Source organism: Perca fluviatilis, chromosome 19 (assembly GCF_010015445.1).
Source record: "Perca fluviatilis chromosome 19, GENO_Pfluv_1.0, whole genome shotgun sequence".
NCBI lineage: Eukaryota > Metazoa > Chordata > Actinopteri > Perciformes > Percidae > Perca > Perca fluviatilis.
The window spans coordinates 9,606,160-9,625,459 of record NC_053130.1 but is presented as its reverse complement, the minus strand read 5'-3'; the positions used below and the strand labels follow the sequence as shown (position 1 = coordinate 9,625,459).

The window sequence follows — 19,300 nt, the reverse complement described above, 5'->3', positions numbered from 1 at the left end:
GAAATACAAATAGGATTACGAGTCACAGGTGGAAACTGCATTTCCCACTATGAAAATCTGGTTTCATTCAATCTGTCTTTTCAATTAAAGCAGCTCATGAGTGGAATGTTGTATCAGCCTACATAATGAACCCCTTACAGGTCTAGACAGCTAAAAACATTGCTTACAAGCCCCCAAATCTATCAACACTAGTTTGGATGCCTCCATCATTTGGCATAGGTCTGTCATTACAAACCTTGTAGGCTCTAAACTGTCCTGCTGCTTGACTGACTTTAGTGCTACTGCTGTCCTGTTGCTCACATTTGTCTTCATTTAGGTTTATAAGAAACTTATGTAATTTAAACTGTTTTGTAATTGTTTTTACTCTGCTTTTAATTGATGCCCATGTCTATGCTCTGTGTTACTTCTACTGTAAATAATGTTTTTTAATCATAACTATTGTTTTAAAACTTAGGCACCGGTTTACCCAGCTTCCTTGACAGAAGTGCTGACTGATCGTTTGAACCCCATTTAGAAAGACTAAGTCAACACTGTTTAGAAAGAATGTTTGGTAACCCTTTACTTTAATCTATCTACATAAGAGTGACATGACTGTCATGACACATGAACCCTAACTTGGCATGACAAAAACCTAATGACTTACTAAAAGAAGCATTATGTCAAACATTTATGACTTGTTTATGTTCATGACATGCTCATGACAGTGTCATGTCACTCTTATGTAGATACCTTCAAGTAAAGCATAACCAAATGTTTTACACTTCTGCATTCAGTTGTCAAAGCCACACATACAAAAGCAGGCATGGCATCCTTTTGTAGTAAAGAAAAACATTGTGAAATATTCAATTCTTATGGTAATCCGTTCTTGCTTTGATTTTTTTTAACCAAACATCTCTTTTAAATCTTACATGTTCAGCTGAGCAAAGTCACTTCCTGTCCACGTACTGCAGATGAGTGCTTGGACTTGATGCAGGGTATCACTGTGGAAAGAATATTTTGGTTATTAAAAGTATTAACTATGATTGCCTTTCCATGTTTAAAAAAATAAAAACATTTACCTTTGGCATCTTCCAGGTAAACTTTTTTTGGTGCCTTTTCAGCCTTCATTTTGATAGGACAACAGAAGACATGAAAGGGGTAAATGACATGCAGCAAAGGGCGGCAGGTCGGAGTCAGACCCGGGCCCCGCTCCGTGCGTGCGTGCGTGCATCCATCCATCTGATTCACGTAAACTTTTACCAAAATTGTGGAGGTATATAAATGGTGCAAAGCAGATTACTGTACTGTATTGTGAAAATTTACCAACTAAAGTTACCAAGCCAATAAAATACACTGGGTGTCACGTCTCTTCAAATGGAGAATTTATTATATGGATTTATTTCTGCCCAAATCCACAAATTACATAAACAAAATATTCAACGTGATACTAAACACCGCTATGGTTGGTGAGTTACAGACAGCAGAAAACATTGTAACAAACAAAATTGTGCATTTTAAACATTTTTTAAAACAGGAGCACAACATAATGAGGTGTAACTACCTCACTGATAATGGATGATAATCCAGCAAAACATAAATCAAAGAAAAAAAAAAAAAATCAAATATACATTCAAAAGAAATTACAACATGCAGATTCAGATCTTGTTTCACCTTGCTGAAAAAAAGCACAGGGAAATCAAAATCCTAAATTATTATTCAATCAGAATACCTACTTTTCTGTCCATTAATACTTCAATCTATGAGTCCTGTGTAGAAAACCTTGTGGTATGTGTGGACTTACTTGGACAATCAAGCATTTAGAATCCCCAGTTTTGGCTTCGATCCCTGCCTCCTCTCCCTCCACCATCTCTCCTTCCCCATCCTCCTCCGCCACCTCCTCCTCCACCTCCCCCTCCCCTTGGATTGCACAGCTCCTTTTCCCTCTTGTGCCTCTCATATCTCTCTGCCATAAGCACCAGCTCCTCAGGGACCTCCTGCAACAGGATTCACAAAGATTACATGCATTTTACTAGGGTTTGCTAATGATTTTATTAAATCTATTAAAATAATAATACATTTAAATAAGAAAACATGCTTCTAGGGCTGGATCTGAATATCCGTTCAATGGATAGGTATTCGATTTTCAATCTTTTTAAACACTATGAAGGTAAAAAACTGAACTGCCCAGGAGATTTTGTTACAATAGGTAACTAGGGATGGGCATCGTTTGGATTTTAACGATTCTGATTCCAATTCCGATTCTTCCTTTCGATTCCGGTTCTTATCGATTCTCGATTCTGATTCTTTGAGTGGTGGAGTTGAAACGGGTTAGATGCTTATTTCACAAATAAGAGGAAAGTTTTTTGAAACGATTCCGATTAGGAATCGGTTGTCGATGCCCAACCCTACAGGTAACGGTGTCCTGCAACAACAAAGCAGTCTCTTCTCTCTCTTTTTCCGTTTCCCCCGCCGCTACTGCTCGAATATTTGCTATTGGAAAGCACTGAAGCTCAAAAAAAAGAATTATTCGTACAGCCCTACATGCTTCCTACTTAACACTTTCCAGCTCAGCTTTGAGGTTGCAAATACAACTTGGGAACAAAGCATTATTTTCTGATTTAGTGACTTAGTGCCATAAAGAGTAGGAAACAATATTTTTTATTTAATAAAAAAACTAAATGTAATAATGCGGTCAATGGAGTGAACCCCACTATAGCCTTCTATCTTATTTGTTAATACAAAAATAATCAGTCTGCAGTGAAATACCAGTACAAAGCAAACATAAAATGTGTTGTCCAAATTAAATGTGTGTGCCCTAACCTGTCCCGCTCGCTCCAGGATGGGAATCAGCTCAGCGGCCATCCTCCAGTCTTGTCTTGTTACCAGGGTAACAGCAGCACCTAAGCGTCTGGCACATAAATGCATTAACATCACAACCTAACCCAAGAACAGCCAGACAAAGTAAAGTGATCTGTAAACAGAGACACACGCACACTGCACTTACCCTGCTCGGCCAGTTCGGCCCACGCGATGGACATACTCCTCTATGTTACGTGGGAAGTCATAGTTAAAGACATGCGTTATGTCAATGACATCCAACCCTCGAGATGCTAAATCTGTAGCAACCAGGATACGAACTCGGCCTGGAAAAATAAACAGTTATCTTTAATCAATTTAATCCTTTAATTATTGGAGCCTTCACTTGTGGTAGCTCATTGGCTTCAAGATAAGCTCCCCATCTTAAAACCAACATTTAAGTTTCAGTCTCCTCTGCCTTCCTGAGGTAGGGAAAGCCTATTTTTAAAACCACACTTTCCATTCAGTTACGTACTATCTTTAAAGTCTTTGAGGGCCTCTTCACGGTCATACTGCTCACGGTCACCATGGAGACTTTGCACAGCCAGGCCCTGCAGACACATGTCACTGGACAGGTCATCACACCTGAGATTGCATGCAAATTAGAGACAAAAACGGACACACATGAAATTATTAGTTAAAAGGTGGTAAGTGCTGCCAATGTCAATGAATGGTTAACTCTGGCATTTACCAGAAACTGTGGGTGGCAGCTGAAAACACAATTTACTCCCTTTAATTTCCCCTTGGTTAGTGACCAATTCCCCACTCACACAAGCTTCTTGCCAACAAAGATAAGGACTTTATCAGTGGGCAGCATGTTTCTGAGGAAGTCAAACACGTAGGACTTTTTCTCGTCTTCATGGACGATCAGCACTGTTTGCTGCACTGTGTTAACAGCCTAAAACCCAGAGAAACACAGGAAGCATGAAATCACACATTCCACACAGCAAGCAGGTGGGACAAAGTAGAAGATTAGAATACACAGACATCAAGTACCCAGTCAACACACTGAATAAATGATTGACTGTATTCATTTCCACATACCGCCAAGTCTAGGGTGCCCACATAAACCATCATGGGATTCTTTAGATAAGATTTGGCCAATCGCCTCACACCGGTAGGCCAGGTGGCACTGAAACATGGGAGTTAAAGATTGACAAAGGAAGTTCATTTTCAATTCTATACTGCACATCCTACAACATTTCATTTTTTTAACATGATGAAACATACATAATTCAGAGTTCATTAATATATGCATTGTAACACACTCTCAAAACTGTGGAAAAAACACTGGATGGTTTTAATGCTCAAGGTGAGCAATGTAAATGCTTTCAAGAGGGGGCTGCATCTGTACTTGTGCCCTAATGTCCTGTTCATTACGGTTTAAAGTGCTTCATGTAACTTGACTTGTATTGTACCTGGTCATGACAGTCTGTCTGTCTGGGCGAATGTCCAGGAGAATCTTCATAATCTGGGGTTCAAAGCCCATATCTAGCATACGGTCAGCCTCGTCCAGCACCTTTTCCCAATGATTAGAGTAGTTATTAAGAGCAACCCATCTGTATTCTCACACAACCTTAAAAGATTTAAAAAACAAACAAAAAAAATAAAAAAAATAAAAACACACATACAGACACAAAACAAAGAACACAAACTTTTGCTAAATTGGTTTGTGCTAACACCTAAGACATGAAGAATTTCACAAATAGACTTGAGGCACTGGGATGCACAGACACAAACAACTGACCAAGTAGGTGATTGAGCGAAGATTAATGAGCTCATTCATCTGTAGATCATTTAGTCGGCCTGGTGTAGCGATCACTATGTCCACGCCCCCCCTCACCAGGTTGATCTGGGCTCTCCTATCCCCTCCACCATATATACAGACACTGAGAGAAGGTACAGAAGGAACAGTGATGGTCATGTCGCCTCTACATCGCAAATAACTACTGATTCTAAGCTCATACTCAATGACTTATGATGATATAAGACTGCTGGACCTTTTGTAGCCCTTGTAGCTGTACTTCTTGCACTCAGTTTCAATCTGCAGGGCCAGCTCTCTGGTGGGAGTCAGCACCAACATGCCTGGACCACCCCGCTCAGCTCTAGGCCTATCAAGAAAGGAAGGACAAAAACCATCGACTGTTAATATTAATGGTAAAAGAACCCGGTTCGGCGAAGTGCTGCAATTGCGGAAGTGCCTTAAACCTGCATTCTATCTGAATTCCAGCAGGGGGCGACGTGCGGTTGCAAAAGGAGGTCGGTTTCTGTAGAAGTCTTTGAGAAAGTGACCCACTTCTCACTTGATTTATTACCTCAGTAAACATTTTCATAAGGAGCTTATGTTCTCAATCGCTTTTAAGTCTTCTGCAATACAGAAGGATGTTAATTTTTTGAATTATGCTCTCGGTTTTAAAATCGGCGATAAAGCGGGGGATGTTTTAGGGCGTGGCTATGATGAGATCGATATGATGGCTAGTCTGCTAGCTGGCTGCAAACTGTGGAATGGATTTCCTGAACGGAGGCGCGGCTCAATGAGACAGAGTTATGAGACACGCCCCCACTCAGGAAATCCATTCTGCAGTTTGCAGCCAGTTTGCAGCATTGTGACTAGCCAACGCGTTCGCTGTGTGGAAATACTGTACACTGGAAACACCGCAGAGCAAGACAGCAAAATGCAATGTTTGCAAAGCCGTAATTCAGAGAGGCGGAAGCTCCCTCGCATCGTACAACACTACGAAAGCAATCAAACATTTTTAAAAAAGCAGAAAGGGGGTAGAAAGACAAAAGGAGCGAAGCACTTCTGGAGTCAGTCCAAAAACAAGGTAAACTCCAGGCAGCAGTGTTTCCTCTGTGTTGATAGCATAGTGGCGGTGCACCACGGTAAAATTTCCAGCGCCACAGCATCAGAAATAGGGCAGACGCACAACAGGGTTTCCGCTATGTACCACCTTCGGCTGTTTATGAAAAGTGATAAAGTCGTAGAGCCGTGTGCTCTACTGAACTCAAGCGAACTGTCATTTGCTCTCTCTCTCCCTAGGGTGAGCAGAGCAACTGGAACAGTGACAGGACGTCATCACTCGCGAAGTCATGGCAACCAAATAAACAACAGGGAGAGTACTACTTCACTCAATTAGTGATAAACCGCGACGAAAGCCGCAACATGAAATCCGCACTCACGCGGGTCCCGTGAAATTGACAGCTACAGTTTATTGGATAAAAAAAAAAAAAGTGTTGGGCACGCTGACTTTGATGAATTTACTGTTTATCAGACCCCCGATGAGACAAGAAGCTAATGTTAGCTAACGCTGCTGTGACGGCCCCTCGGCCTCTGACTCCCGCTGCAGGAGAACGCTGTATTCCTCCGACACGCTGCATTAACGTTACGGTTTTAAAAAAAGTTTTCCAGGTTAGTGGGGGTGCATACCGCTCAAAAACAACATGAAAAACTTAGCTAGTAATGTTCACTCAGCGTTTAGTTTTGTTGTTAAACTGTGTGTAAAATGAGCGGTGACGTTAAATCACCCTACGGTACAGTCTATTTGCTGGATGGTTTCAAGGAAACGGTCGGCAACTAACATTAGCAGATAAGCCCGTACACTGACATCCAATCCCCCCCCACACACACACACTTTTCTTATATTTCAAGACTCAAGTATTTGATATTTTTGGAATTTAATAAATATTGACATGACAATCAATATGAAACCCTTACAGTTGCATATTTGTTTTCAGAATGGGATTTTTCCTGTTAATAGGATTTCCTGTTTTTCTGACTTCCTTTTCTGACCTTATACTTACCTCAAGTTGCCTTTTGGGACATACATGCATACATATCATACTTGCCTGTTGGGAGGAGTTTATTTCAGCATTATATAAAATCAACAATAATGATAATAATAATAATAATAATAATAATAATAATAATAATAATAATAATAATAATAATAATAATAATAATAAAGCAAACACAGCTCTGGTATCGGAATAGTATCGTATTGGCCGATATCCAAATTCAGGTATCTGAAGTGAAAAAAATGTGGATCGGTGCATCCGTAACTTTAACTGATGCCTTAAGAAAAACAAATTGCTAAAAAGTAAGCAAAAGGGCATGAACTCACAAAGGCTGTCCATCCATGTGAATGAACCCTGGCAGCAGGTAGGCCAGGGTTTTGCCTGTTCCTGTCTGAGCAATGGCTATCAGGTCCTCTCCGCTCAGTGACACTGGCCACGCCTGAGACTGGTGAAGAAACAACCGAAAACACCATTGTACATTTATACAAAACGATTGAAGCTACATACACACACAAAACAACTGGTGTAAAAGACACTAATCCAGTAACTACTCTACAAATATACTGTATTAAAGTTAATATGCAATACAAAATTTAAGACTTGTAAAAAATTTACAAATTATCAAAAGCAATCTACAGATAGCATTAAACACCCCCAGACCCCACTGGAGGACCTGAGGCCCACATAAACACAGTCTCACTAAATCCTGTGGAAAAACAGGATGTGAGCAGACATGCAGGCTGGATCAAAGTAGAGGGTGCGGCAGTACACCAGCTTCACATCTACCACAGGAATCAGCATGCTTAATATACTGTCATTGCATTACACAGAACTGACAGTGGAACTATTTGAATGCACAAGGCCAGTGATGACAGTGCATTCCATCAGACCAAGCCTCTTACTGTGAAATGAAAGTGGAACCTGAGAGGACGATGATGACGTTTCATTTCCCCTCGCAGCACACCCACGATTTTATGTTTCATAAAAAAATTACAAAAGTGAGGGGAGAGTTGGAAAGATAGAAAACTGGAAAGATAGAAATCTATAGTTAAAATGCTCACTAACTACTTCTTCAGACAAAAGCACTCCGTCTTAATGTAGAACTTTCTAAATAAACGTGCACACAGCCAAGCACCCATTTTTTACATCTGTTGTAGCCACAATTTAATGATTAAAGTAGATAAATGAAAAGGTTTTTTCTCAGATTTACATATAAATAACTATAAAAAACCGTACGTCTGCGTGCTAAAGTAGCAACTTCAGCAAGTTCAAAAAAGTATTCAATGTTATATTATTCCCTTGGGCAATAGGGATAATATACCTTTTATTGTGGCTTCCCCTTACTCTGAATACAGTGGAAACACTGAATAGTTATTCTAAGCAAAGATTTGGTTCAAGAGAATATGAATAGAAGAGGTCATCATCTACAAAAAAATATGAATTAAAAAGTTATCAACATAATGTTATCTAAGCTTTCATTTCTGCTTTTTGGGGAGACTAAAACCATAGATTATAAAAATAAAAATTTTTTTAAAAAAAAGGCTCAATATTTCCTGTCAAGGCAGCCATTTACGGGAATTTCCAAATATAGATCTTGGTAAATCACGGGGATTACTCAAGAGTGACAATGAACAAGATACGTCACTACAGGTGCATTTGTGCAATTTCTAACCACATTACATTAGTATACCACACGGGAAATTTTTTCAATTACAAAATGAGGTGCCCATTTATCGAAACAGTAATTAAAACCATTTGTGCATTTCACAGGTCAAAAGGGAATTTTTTTATCTGGTTGTATACTTTTACACAGTATTGACCCATAATAATAATAATAATAATAATAATATCATCCCAGGTGCCAGGCTCATACCTGGATGGGTGTTGGCTTGACAAAGCCAACTCGTTCAATATTTTCCATGATCTCTGGATATAGTTCGAAGGCCTCCAGAAAAGTGCGACAAGGATTGGGAAAAAGACGTTTCTCCCCCTCCTCCTTCAGGTCGTCCACAAAGATGTTGTTATTCTCCTTCCTGTGGGGAAATAAAAAATGAGAGTGGTTGATACCAAACCGCACTACCATTCTAGACAAACATGCAATGTGTTTTGCTGAAGTGTATGTTTAAAAAAAAAACTGCCTTTGGTCCAAAGTATCCGATTCCAAACCAGGGTGGCTACAGGTAGAGATGGTCCGATACCACTTTTTTGCTTCCCGATACCGATTCCGATACCTGAACTTGCGTATCGGCCGATACCGAGTACCGATCCGATACCAGCGTGTCATATATTTCATTATGTTTTAACATCTGTATACTACTATCTCTGTATGGATGTGATATGATTTCTTTCTTTGTTGTCGGTCTGGCTCAGGTTAAACTCTTTGTGAAACATGAACAAACGCAAACAAGGAATGCCCCAGAACTTTCTTTTATAGTTTTAATGAAAAAGAACATAAATAAACTACTTTAACGTAGATTTTCTTTAGGGCTTCATTACGTGGTATCGGATCGGTGCATAAACTCCAGTACTTCCCGATACCGATACCAGCGTTTTAGGCAGTATCGGAGCCGATACCGATACTGGTATCGGTATCGGAACATCTCTAGCTACAGGTATAAACAAGTTAAATTTAAAGACTTTTTAAGACCACTTCTAAATTAAATTTAAGACTTGAATGCGGTGCGTTTGTAATTATGTTCAACAAGACACTGAACCAGACAACCAAAAGCAAACAACTGGACTTGCATGTGCGTTATTGGTTAAATGACCACGTCCAGTGTTAGAATATATTTGTGAGAGTAAGAGTAACAGGTTTGTAGAGTTCATGATGCTGACCTTGTTGCCTTGCCTTATCTCTGTCTGCTAGGTTTTAGAGATAGGCTGTTTTGTCTTAAAGTAATATGATCCGTATGCATACGCTTTTGTATTTTGCAATATCATTCACTAAAGCTTGTATTAACTTTAACTGGACAAACCTTGAGTCTTAATTTGAATCCTGAGTCTTTTCCTCTGATCTACCAGTAAACGAACACTCTTCAGTGACCATAGAATTGGAGTCAGATTAAGTCTGGCCTTTTTGGGCCAGACCGGTCATCGGTCACATTTTCGAAATAAAATCCTACACCAGTCAAGATTATATGGAGCAGTTCATGGGCCATGCAACTGCCCAGGATCTACTTCAGCATTTCAAAGTAAGTGTGCCATAAATATATAAATAAATATATAATATAAATATATTCATTAACTAACCTCTTATATGTCACCTAAAGGATTATTAGGAACACCCTACTAATACCGTGTTTGACCCCTTTTCGCCTTCAGAAGTGCCTTAATTCTTCGTGGCATTGATTCAACAAAGTGCTGGAAGCATTATTTAGAAATGTTGGCCCATATTGATAGGATAGCATCTTGCAGTTGATGGAGATTTGTGGGATGCACATCAAGGGCACAAAGCTCCCGTTCCACAACATCCCAAAGATGTTCTATTGGGTTGAGATCTGGTGACTGTGGGAGCTATTTTAGTACAGTGAACTCATTGTCATGTTCAAGAAACCAATTTGAAATGATTCGAGCTTTGTGACATGGTGCATTATCCTGCTGGAAGTAGCCATCAGAGGATGGGTACATGGTGGTCATAAAGGCATGGACATGGTCAGAAACAATGCTCTGGTAGGCCGTGGCATTTAAACGATGCCCAATTGGTACTAAGGGGCCTAAAGTGTGCCAAGAAAACATCCCCCACACCATTACACCACCACCAGCAGCCTGCACAGTGGTAACAAGGCATGACAGATCCATGTTCTCATTCTGTTTATGCCAAATTCTGACTCTACCATCTGAATGTCTCAACAGAAATAGATACTCATCAGACCAGGTAACATTTTTCCAGTCTTCAACTGTCCAATTTTGGTGAGCTTGTGCAAATTGTAGCCTCATTTCCCTATTTTTAGTGGAGATGAGTGGTACCCAGTGGGGTCTTCTGCTGGTGTAGCCCATCCGTCTCAAGGTTGTGCGTGTTGTGGCTTCACAAATGCTTTGCTGCATACCTCGGTTGTAACGAGTGGTTATTTGAGTCAAAGTTGATCTTCTATCAGCTGGAATCACTCGCCCCATTCTCCTCTGACCTCTAGCATCAACAAGGCATTTTTGCCCACAGGACTGCAGCATACTGGATGTTTTTCCTTTTTCATACCATTCTTTGTAAACCCTAGAAATGGTTGTGTGTGAAAATCCCAGTAGCTACAGTGCCTTGCGAAAGTATTCGGCCCCCTTGAACGTTTCGACCTTTTGCCACATTTCAGGCCTCAAACATAAAGATATAAAACTGTAATTTTTTGTGAAGAATCAACAACAAGTGGGTCCCAATTATGAAGTGGAACGAAATTCATTGGCTATTTCAAACTTTTTTTAACAAATAAAAAACTGAAAAAATTGGGGTACGCAAAATTATTCAGCCCCCTTTACTTTCAGTGCAGCAAACTCTCTCCAGAAGTTCAGTGAGGATCTCTGAATGATCCAATGTTGACCTAAATGACTAATGATGATAAATAGAATCCAGCTGTGTGTAATCAAGTCTCCGTATAAATGCACCTGCTCTGTGATAGTCTCAGAGGTCCGTGTAAAGCGCAGAGAGCATCATGAAGAACAAGGAACACACCAGGCGGGTCCGAGATACTGTTGTGGGAAGTTTAAAGCCGGATTGGATACAAAAAGATTTCCCAAGCTTTAAACATCCCAAGGAGCACTGTGCAAGCGATAATATTGAAATGGAAGGAGTATCAGACCACTACAAATCTACGAAGACCCGGCCGTCCCTCTAAACTTTCAGCTCATACAATGAGAAGACTGATCAGAGATGCAGCCAAGAGGCCCATGATCACTCTGGATGAACTGCAGAGATCTACAGCTGAGGTGGGAGACTCTGTCCATAGGACAACAATCAGTCGGTATACTGCACAAATCTGGCCTTTATGGAAGAGTGGCAAGAAGAAAGCCATTTCTTAAAGATATCCATAAAAAGTGTCGTTTAAAGTTTGCCAAAAGCCACCTGGGAGACACACCAAACATGTGGAAGAAGGTGCTCTGGTCAGATGAAACCAAAATCGAACTTTTGGCAACAATGCAAAACGTTATGTTTGGCGTAAAAGCAACACAGCTCATCACCCTGAACACACCATCCCCACTGTCAAACATGGTGGTGACAGCATCATGGTTTGGGCCTGCTTTTCTTCAGCAGGGACAGGGAAGATGGTTAAAATTGATGGGAAGATGGATGGAGCCAAATACAGGACCATTCTGGAAGAAAACCTGATGGAGTCTGCAAAGACCTGAGACTGGGACGGAGATTTGTCTTCCAACAAGACAATGATCCAAAACATAAAGCAAAATCTACAATGGAATGGTTCACAAATAAACATATCCAGGTGTTAGAATGGCCAAGTCAAAGTCCAGACCTGAATCCAATCGAGAATCTGTGGAAAGAACTGAAAACTGCTGTTCACAAACGCTCTCCATCCAACCTCACTGAGCTCGAGCTGTTTTGCAAAGGAGGAATGGGCAAAAATGTCAGTCTCGATGTGCAAAACTGATAGAGACATACCCCAGACTTACAGCTGTAATCGCAGCAAAAGGTAGCGCTACAAAGTATTAACTTAAGGGGGCTGAATAATTTTGCCGCCCAATATTTCGGTTTTTATTTGTTTAAAAGGTTTGAAATATCCAATAAATTTCGTTCCACTTCATGATTGTGTCCCACTTGTTGTTGATTCTTCACAAAAAATTACAGTTTTATATCTTTATGTTTGAGGCCTGAAATGTGGCAAAAGGTCGAAAAGTTCAAGGGGGCCGAATACTTTCGCAAGGCACTGTATATATCCCAGGATATTGTGAAATACTCAGACCACCCCATCTGGCACCAACAACCATGCCGCTCAAAGTTGCTTAGATCACCTTTCTTTCCCATTCTGACATTCATTTTGGAGTTCAGGAGATTGTCTAGACCTGGACGACACCCCTAAATACATTGAAGCTGCTGCCATGTTATTGGTTGATTAGATAATTGCATTAACGAGAAATCTTACAGGTGTTCCTAATAATCCTATAGGTGAGTGTAGTTAAGCTTTACTGATTTGTCAAGTGAATAACAACTATGGATAGGGCACTACACGTTAATTAGACAAATTAAAATGAATGAATTAAAAACAGCCAAATTGAGTTTTAGAATGGTATTAGAGTCTGCTGTTTACCTGCCAATATGTATAAATAGTATACAGTGCTGCTCATAAAAATAGCCCCACATCATCACATACCCTTCACCATACCTAGAGATTGGCATGGTTTTATTTCATTTAGCCTCATAGCTGGTTTGATTTACATTGAGAGATGATTTTATTGAAAGTACCCCATCTCTAGGTATGGTGAAGGGTATGTGATGATGTGGGGCTATTTTAATTCCAAAGGCCAAGGGAACTTTATCAGGATGCATAGTATCCTGGATCCACGAAATAACTGGCCTTTAAAAATAAAAATCTGCCTGCCTCTATGGGAATTTAACATAGGGGTGTACTTACTTGTGCCCCCTGTATTTTAAGGAAGGGCATTTATTTATTTACGATACATTATTTATTCACAAAGAAAATTGGTGTCCTTAAAAGGTTGGACTTTTCCTACTTTTTTTTAATTAAGGAATTAAGATCAATTTCCAAAAGATGATTTTTGTATTCCTCTTTTTAGTCAACTTATCATGGGTTCATAAACTTATGAGCACCACTTGTCATTTAACCAATAAAGCACATGCAAGTCCAGTTGTTTGCTTCTGGTTGTCTGGTTAAGTGTCTTGTCGAACATAATTACAAACGCACCGCATTTTTGGACTTAGGTGAGGAGTTATTTTTTGATATATGGCGCCAGTCCAAATTTAGCGTAACGTATCTGGTCTTGTCCTTTCCACAGGTAAATGACTGTACAAGCCCCGAATCTGGAAACATTGCTTTGAACACTTCTTCAATCCCGTCATTAGACCTGTAGGAATTGTGGCTCGTCACAGTCCTCAGCACCCACATCACCTCTGCTCGGAGTGTTGGTATAGAGCCACAAATTGCTCGGAGGGCAGCTGGCATTGTTGGCTGTGGATTTCCCATCCTAACATCCAGCGTTGTAGCGTTGACATTGTTGCTAGCGGTAGAAATGGTGTAGCAGAAACTAGCAATTACAGGCTGCTGGCGAGCCTTTACGTAGTACGTAGTTTACCAAGTTTGAAATTCTTCCGACGAATAACGCAGTTTGCTTCATAAACATTCCCAGGAACCAACCTTAACCAATAATACTCGTTCTTTTGAAGCAATTTGTAATTGAACTTCCATTTCCCCATGTTTCTAGGTGGCTATCAACCATTGCTGTATTACCTGTATACGGCGAAATTGCAAATCCCACTGACTATGGCCACGCCAAGACCCGCCCACGAAGCAGCTCGATTGGTAGGGGTTAGGCATTTGACATCAGTTAAGGTTAGGATAGCCGATTGGTCAGGGGATAGGTCATGTACAAATGGGGTTACGTTACCTTGTGTAAAAAATATTCGACCTGGCTGGCAGAACAGATTGCCTGCATTTTCACTGTGGCATGACACAAACATATTTAAGACCTATCCAATCTGAATTTAAGACAATTTAATACTTTTTAAGGCCTTATTTTTAGAAAAAGTGATTTAAGACTTTTCAAAAAAGGACCCACGGCCACCCTGCAAACACCAAATGAAAATCAACTGTATATTGTGTTGCTTTTTTGTACTTTGTTTACAAGATGGACATGGAATATTTTTCCAATTTCAAAATCCAAGCCCTTAAGTAATGCTAAATAAATTAAATGAACAATCATTTGCAAATGTGACCTTGACCCAGAGACACACAGCAAACTTGTGTCCTGAGAACCTACAGGTCAGGGCTTTATGCAGCTGTGGCCTTTTTGTCCTGCACAACCAGATTTGGACGACAATCCTTTGTTGTCAACTACTTTTCGTGTATTGCCCAGCAATGCACCCTCTCTCACCCTTACTATGAGGCCCTAAAGATTGAGAACCTCTGACTAATTTTTAAGTCAGGAGGCTTGCAAGTGTCTACATCACAAATTTGCATACAGTTTACTGTAAGTATTACAGCTGGACCTGCTCAGATAACACAAGAAGAGGTGGACAAATGGCGCCACCTATTTGTCTGTAATGGAAAACAATGCAGATAACACAAACTTAAGTGTTAGTTGAAGAAATCCAGCAAAAACAAATGGGAGATTTGAGGTTTGCAAGCCTGTTCATAACACCCTCAGTCCTTACCTCTACTCGTAACATTTATTTATATATTTTTTGAAATACTGCATTGTATAGCATCGTGGACACCCCTTTTTACACCCACAGGGATGATGTGATAAAAAGGTAACACAGGCAGAATTACCTCCATTCACGGACTTCCTCTGCTGTGAGCATGGATACACTCTCTGCCTCAGTGTAAAAATTCTTCTTTAAGGGTGGGAGGTCTGAAGAAAGAGAATATAACAAAAAGTTTTAAGTCAGGAATGAGGCCCACTTACTTTTGCAAATTAAATTCTGGTGTCATATCACAAGGATAAACTAATCATCATAAGCTAGTAAAAACAGGGCAAAGAAAAACATACATAATATATACATAAGACAGTTTTGTTTGGACTTTGTGCCAAATCAATGGAAAACATATCACTTTACAATTACTTGTGGACTGCAGTGTATGTAGAGTAGCGACTATGAGCCCTCACCCTTCCACTTGAGCTCTGCATACTTGTCCTTATTCTCCCGGATGGTGTTCCAGTCTATGGATACAGGGGGCGGGGCAACATCTGCAGCATCTAATTCTGCAGCAGACCAGACAGAGCTATCCCTTACTCCTCCAACACCTCTCCCTCTGTGGTCTCCTCCTCCACCACCTCTCCCTCTGTGGTCTCCTCCACCACCTCTCCCTCTGTAGCCTCCTCCATCATCTGCTCCACCATAGTCTCCCCCTCTACCAGGACCTTGGAAAGAGATCAGTAAGTATCAGTCAGGAACTTAGGTTCCTTCCGTTGTTTTCACCCACTGTTTGTAGTTTTTCTCCTCCTCTGTGCATTCAAGAAGAACATTCATTAGGCTCCGGGATAAGCACACATTTTTCACTCAAGTTGAAACTTTTTCGTCTTGACAGTTGTGGGGTTTTTCCCCACCCCTCCTCAACTGTGATTGGAGGGCTAGGTGAAACTCCCGGGGACCAGAATAAAACATTGCTCAATGCAGAATAGGCACCCAGCGCCTCGTCATGATGCTGGTGTATGGAGCATAGTGTAAATATGTACAGCTCCCAGTGCAAAGCCAGGGTTTCCTCTATGTTGATTTGACCGTGGCGGCCCCCCACGGCAACATTTCTGCCCCCCACCGTATCAGAAATAGGGCTGCATTGTTAGAGTGCATGTCATAGAATAGCACGGTCACTCGGCAGAAAAAGGGAGAAAGGAAAAAGAGACGCTATCCGGATGATAAGCCAGTTGAGATTGTGTGTGTGTATGTCCTTAAAAACTGTAAGTCGTATAACTTATGTTGTCAGTTCATTTAAGCCTGGTCTTGCAAATTTAAATCAAGTTAACTGGTGATTTTTTTCCCCCCAATCAACTAATCGATTGGTTGAAGAGTAGGTAGAATTTCAGTAGACCAAGACTTTCTTTAGTTGACTGCAGCCCCACTTGTGTTAGAATCTGACACATCAAATTACAGAAAATATGACGTTTGACCTAACACACAACTGCCAGGACTCGTTTTAGGATCAAGACCAACATTATCTAGAAAAATGACTTTGTACCATTGCGAAATCGAGAGTTGCCATCTGCTACCAGTTCTTCAATCATCTCCTTGGCCTTCTGCTGGGCAGCAGAAGACCCAAAGAGGACCACCTCAGCTTCATGGTCCCCATTGTTTATCTATAAAAAAAATAAAAAATAAAAAAAAACACAGCAGAGTTACAAACAGGGTAGAAAACAAATATCCTATACATCACATGTGTCAAACTCAAGGCCCGCGGGCCAAATCCGGCACCTTGCACAGTCTGATCCGGCCCACATATCAATTTAGGTTCACAATACATTTTGGCCCACCTAGTTGTGCGCCAAACCAAAAACATGGGAAACAGTTTTTCAACTTGCAATTACGCGACACTCAAAACAGAATTTGGCAAATTTGCCAACTTTGAGACTCAGAAATTCCCACAGAAACAGAGAGTTTGCATATTCAGGCTGTGAAAGAGGTTGTTGTCAGTCAGCTGTGTGGTAGCCTACTTAGAAAATCTAATCATTGTTTTGCTTGATTTGCTAAATTCTAGAATGTTTTTGGAACTTTTTTGCTCACTTTTTCAAGGCTTTATGTGGACCAAACTTTAAATGAGAAGACTATATGAGACATGCAATAATTGAGTCAAAGATATTTTACTTTTTCGATGAAATAAAAGCATGTCAATAAACTATACATGTCTGGTCCTTGATGGGATTCTCTTTTTCCAGTGTGGCCCTTAGTGAAATGGAGTTTGACACCCCTGATATACATGGTCTCCGTCACAGGTTCTTAAATTGCATCCCCGGTTCCTTCACTTCCTTTCGTCTTAGTCCATCCCACTAAGGAAGAAAAGGAGTGATTCAAGCAAATCATGCGAGGAGAGAGGAAACAAGGAAATGTCTTTTTTGAGGGATGAGGGGTCCTTTCCTCTAAAGCGTCACATAAATTCATCAGCTGTATGGGCGGAGTTAACAACGGCTTTCAGCTGCACGGCTTTCGGAAAGACTGCTGTCGTGTATCCCATAGTCATAGCTCCTCGGAGAACCCTCTTCGGTGCAGAAATAAGAGCTTTGAAACAGTCTTCACGAAGGAGGCCCAGAACAACTTTCGGTTCAAGCGACGAGTTATCAAATAAGAGAAAGGAGATCCAGCCATGGTCTGACCACAGTGCCTGTTCATGCAAAGAGCAACATTCCCAATGTTTAGCAAAGGATACAGGGCAATAGCACAACAATCTTGCCGAATTCTGAAGATGATTTACAGCTTGATCTGCATTTCAGTTAATCTACTAAATCTACAGACCATTTCCAGTTTACAGTGTCTGGAATTGGTCCTGATCCCCTATGGTTTGAAATTAAGCTGACTTGGTTCTTGTCTTGGAATTGACTGTACCTAACTTAAGAGGATTTTACAACAGTCCTGACTCCTGATAAACAAAAAGACATGCAATTGCTGATTTTCAGCTCTAATTACATCTGGTAATCTGACTTCTGTCATTTACAATTATAGCCAACTGTTGGTTAATTTAGACGAACAGAAATGCCCAATCTCATTTATTGTTCCTTTCTCAGATCCAAGGAAGAAGCATCGTCAGTCATGTCCACACTGCCCTTCAAGTGTACACTAATGTTGGCCACACCAGTAACTTATTGATGGATGCGCTATAAAGTCACAAGGTTGAAACTAACAGTCAACTTGCCTTGATCCTTGCACCGGTGCTCTCCTCAAGTTCACGAATTTTGGCTCCTCCGCGGCCTTTAAAAGAATTAAAATGTATTTAGAGTCGGGGCAAAATCTCTAGCTAACATTAGCTACATCGCTAGAACGTTACAGCAATGGAACATATCAGCTAGCTAGCTAGCTAGCTAAGTAACACAAACTACACTTCGCTAAGTACAGGTCACACCCACACACTTTATTTTTTTATAACAGTTTATGAAACTTGGTAGAATGAGGGTCTTAACTTTACACTATCATGTCGACCTCATTTGTTAGCATAGCTAGCTAAACTGACCGCGAAGTCAACCGGTATTTTGCTAAAACGTACAATTTATAGCACCCTTTAAAACTGAAACTACTGCTTTAGAAACCTACCTATTACCCTCCCAACTAAACCATTTTCCACGGTGAAAGTCACAGGCTGGGAAGAGTCCGACTTTTTATCGCCAAAAGTTCGTCGTCCAGGGCCTCCGCGATCCGTGCTCCGGGGAAACGGACCGACTTCGCCTCTCCGATTTGTGTACTCGAACCCCTCGCTACGATCGGCTCTCCACTCTCTTGATGATGCAGACCTGGTTCCATTTCTTACACCAAAATTTACATTTTGACCTTGACTGTCATACCGTGACAAATTCCATTCATTGGGAGTTGATTTTGTAGCAGGCTTCTGTATAGCAACGCCGCCCTCGCTGTACTCATCCTCCCAGTCAGACATTTTAAATTTGGCTCCACACCTGCCAGCTAGCTAGTTCACTAACCGCAATTAGCTAACTGTCAAGCTGTCAATCAAAAGTATGCCGCCTTCAAGTTTACTCTGTGAGTTTGGCACTTTGGGAGGTTGGAGAGATTTTTGATGAATATTGTATTAATAAATATGGAATGTAGCCTAATCAAAACATATTATAAGTATAGCATTAAAAGGTGAAGAGATTTTCCAAATAAATATTTTTTCAAAAACCATACCCTTTACATCCATTCATAGATATATCAAAGAACTTCTAATATATACACCATTATCCACAACCCCGAACTTGTTAAATCCTCATTCCGCAAAAGGCAACATGACCATTTGTCTTTTACTCTGCTAGTTTATAAATCTTTATTGCTAAAAAAAGACACAAAAACAGAGCAGTT

At 40.5% G+C, this 19,300-nt stretch overlaps 1 protein-coding gene across 2 annotated transcripts; it reads right to left on the bottom strand.

Moving 5' to 3' along the window:
- Nucleotides 1-895: 895 nt before the first annotated feature.
- ddx43 (DEAD (Asp-Glu-Ala-Asp) box polypeptide 43) lies at nt 896-18,935 on the bottom strand. 2 transcript variants are annotated; one of them, XR_005637075.1, is made up of 18 exons: nt 18,542-18,935; nt 18,147-18,202; nt 16,482-16,599; nt 15,412-15,666; nt 15,075-15,156; nt 8,504-8,663; nt 6,957-7,075; nt 4,836-4,946; nt 4,583-4,724; nt 4,254-4,354; nt 3,880-3,967; nt 3,606-3,733; nt 3,311-3,420; nt 2,984-3,122; nt 2,800-2,887; nt 1,781-1,973; nt 1,059-1,101; nt 896-980 (listed from the first exon to the last, which is right to left on the bottom strand). XR_005637075.1 is itself a non-coding variant. In XM_039783029.1 (17 exons), exons 1-16 carry the CDS (start codon nt 18,879-18,881, stop codon nt 1,797-1,799), a joined length of 2,214 nt encoding a protein of 737 aa, XP_039638963.1. In that variant the 5' UTR covers nt 18,882-18,935; the 3' UTR covers nt 1,340-1,654; nt 1,781-1,796. The 2 variants fall into 2 exon arrangements, 1 of the variants encoding a protein (XP_039638963.1); XM_039783029.1 differs by lacking the exons at nt 896-980; nt 1,059-1,101 and adding an exon at nt 1,340-1,654.
- Between the last annotated feature and the right edge of the window lie 365 nt (nt 18,936-19,300).

Excerpts from the sequence above, each read along its gene's own strand:
- ddx43 (XM_039783029.1), bottom strand. The coding sequence starts at position 18,881 with ATGTCTGACTGGGAGGATGAGTACAGCGAGGGCGGCGTTGCTATACAG. Across the intron at positions 4,947-6,956 it reads CACATGGATGGACAGCCTTT|GCCTAGAGCTGAGCGGGGTG; the intron begins GTGAGTTCATGC and ends CTTTCTTGATAG. Across the intron at positions 3,421-3,605 it reads TTTGTTGGCAAGAAGCTTGT|GTGTGATGACCTGTCCAGTG; the intron begins GTGAGTGGGGAA and ends ATGCAATCTCAG.